The sequence below is a fragment of the Meles meles genome, chromosome 3, assembly GCF_922984935.1.
Source record: "Meles meles chromosome 3, mMelMel3.1 paternal haplotype, whole genome shotgun sequence".
NCBI classification, from domain to species: Eukaryota; Metazoa; Chordata; class Mammalia; order Carnivora; family Mustelidae; genus Meles; species Meles meles.
In genome coordinates this window covers 86337112-86340008 of record NC_060068.1, presented here as the reverse complement: position 1 = coordinate 86340008, position 2897 = coordinate 86337112, and the positions used below count along the sequence as shown (strand labels likewise).

The window sequence follows — 2897 nt, the reverse complement described above, 5'->3', positions numbered from 1 at the left end:
CAAATAAAGAAAGCTCAAGGTAATTTCTTTGTTCACTTTCCTACTTTCAACCAAATTTCACCCATTAATTTCATAGCCCTGGCCCCACCTCAATTCCTTTATTCCCTCAACTCCTTGTTTCACTTCTTCCAACCAGCTAAGATCTCATTTCACTGTTCCTAGTGACTTCCTACTAGGTACTCTTAAATTGAGTTCTTCACCTTAAAGTTACTTTCTCCAAAAGAGAATTCTAAATGAAGAATCCCTTCAAATCAATGAGAAAAAAAAAACAAACAAACCTCTTTCTTAGAGCATAACCAAAATAAATTCCAGATGGATTAGAGAGTAAATTGTTTTAAAAAATTCAAGTCATAGAGGGGCTGAAGCGACTGAATCTGCAATGGAGAAAACTTTAGAAACTGTTCCTTTGGAGAGGAAAAAGAGAGAAAAGGAACAGTTCTGTAAACTCTTTATTGGTGGCTTGAGCGTTGAAACCACAGAAGAAAGTTTGAGGAATTACTACGACCAATGGGGGAAACTTACAGACTGTGTGGTTATGAGGGATCCTGCAAACAAAAGATCAAGAGGATTTGGCTTTGTAACTTTTTCATCCATGGTTGAGGTTGATGCTGCCATGGCTGCAAGACCTCATTCAATTGATGGGAGAGTGATTGAGCCAAAACGTGCTGTTGCAAGAGAGGAATCTGGAAAACCAGGGGCTCATGTAACTGTGAAGAAGCTGTTTGTTGGTGGGATTAAAGAAGATACTGAGGAACATCATCTTAGAGATTATTTTGAGGAATATGGAAAGATTGATACCATTGAGATAGTTACTGATAGTCTGGAAAGAAAAGAGGCTTTGGATTTGTTACTTTTGATGATCATGATCCTGTGGATAAGATCATGTTGCAGAAATATCATACCATCAATGGTCATAATGCAGAAGTAAGAAAGGCTCTGTCTAGACAAGAAATGCAGGAAGTCCAAAGTTCTAGAAGTGGAAGAGGAGGTAACTTTGGTTTTGGAGATTCTCATGGTGGTGTTGGGAATTTTGGACCAGGACCAGGAAGTAACTTTAGAGGAGGATCTGATGGATATGGAAGTGGTCGTGGATTTGGGAATGGCTATAATGGGTATGGAGGAGGGCCTGGAGGCGGCAATTTTGGAGGTAGCCCTGGTTATGGAGGAGGAAGAGGAGGATATGGTGGTGGAAGACCTGGATATGGCAACCAGGGTGGGGGCTACGGAGGTGGTTATGACAATTATGGAGGAGGAAATTATGGAATTGGTAATTACAATGATTTTGGAAATTATAACCAGTAACCCTCTAACTATGGTCCAATGAAGACTGGAAACTTTGGTGGTAGCAGGAACATGGGGGGACCATATGGTGGAGGAAACTATGGTCCTGGAGGGAGTGGAGGAAATGGGGGTTATGGAGGGAGAAGCCGATACTGAGCTTCTTCCTATTTGCCATGGGCTTCACTGTATAAATAGGAGAGGATGAGAGCCCAGAGGTAACGGAACAGCTTCAGGTTATCGAAATAACAATGTTAAGGAAACTCTTATCTCAGTCATGCATAAATATGCAGTGATATGGCAGAAGACAACAGAGCAGATGCAGAGAGCCATTTTGTGAATGGACTGGATTATTTAATAACATTACCTTACTGTGGAGGAAGGATTGTAAAAAAAAAAAATGCCTTTGAGACAGTTTCTTAGCTTTTTAATTGTTGTTTCTTTCTAGTGGTCTTTGTAAGAGTGTAGAAGCATTCCTTCTTTGATAATGTTAAATTTGTAAGTTTCGGGTGACATGTGAAACCTTTTTTAAGATTTTTCTCAAAGTTTTGAAAAGCTATTAGCCAGGATCATGGTGTAATAAGACATGACGTTTTTCCTTTAAAAAAAAATTTAAGTGCGTGTGTAGAGTTAAGAAGCTGTTGTACATTTATGATTTAATAAAATAATTCTAAAGGAAAAAAAATTCAAGTCATAGAAAAAAGTGGAATCAGCCCACAAACATCTGAAAAAAGGATGGCTTTGCAAGCTTATAAACAATAAAGATATTTCAAAGGGAAATTTCAACAGGCTTACTACTAAATCCTAAATGGCCAAACATAAATAAAAAACAAATAAGTATATTAAAAGAAGTCACAGACTAAAGAAATTATTTATAACATTTTAATGTACACAGGGTTAATATCTATAAAGTAAAAAGGAGCTTAAACAAATTGTTAAGAGAGATTGCAATATATTTCAATGGGCAAAAGAAGGACAGTTCATGATAGGAAAAAACTAGAAAAAAATTTAGAAAGATGGCCAAGCTCACTAGCAATAAAATCCAAATTCAAAATAAATTAGGGGCGCCTGGGTGGCTCAGTGGGTTAAACCTCTGCCTTCGGCTCAGGTCATGGTCTCAGGTCCTGGGATTGAGCTCCACATCAGGCTCTCTGCTCAGCAGGGAGCCTGCTTTCCCCTCTCTTTCTGCCTGCTTTTTTCCTACTTGTGATCTCTCTGTCAAATAAATAAATAAAATCTTTTAAAAAATAGATAAAAAAATTAATTAATTTACTTTACTGGAGAAAATATCAAAATAAAAACAATATAAAATCCACTGATGGAAACATACAGTAATAATTGCACTTTCATCTATAGCTGCTATGATTACAATTCATACAGCTCTTTAAGAAAGCAATTTGGCAATATGTATGAAGAAGCATAGAAATGAAGTTACTTTTTTTTTTTTTTTTTTTTTTTTTTTTTTTTTAAGATTTTATTTATTTATTTGACAGAGATCACAAGTAGACAGGCAGGCAGAGAGAGAGAGAGAGAGAGAGAGAGAAGCAGGCTCGTTGCTGAGCAGAGAGCCCGATGCGGGACTTGATCCCAGGACCCTGAGATCATGACCTGAGCCGAAG

At 37.5% G+C, this 2897-nt stretch overlaps 1 protein-coding gene across 1 annotated transcript; it reads left to right on the top strand.

Moving 5' to 3' along the window:
- Nucleotides 1-379: 379 nt before the first annotated feature.
- LOC123937949 (heterogeneous nuclear ribonucleoproteins A2/B1-like) lies at nucleotides 380-1963 on the top strand. Its single transcript, XM_045998829.1, is given in 2 exon segments — nucleotides 380-815; nucleotides 818-1963. Coding segments are annotated over 2 exon segments (1056 nt in total). The 3' UTR covers nucleotides 1438-1963.
- Nucleotides 1964-2897: the final 934 nt, after the last annotated feature.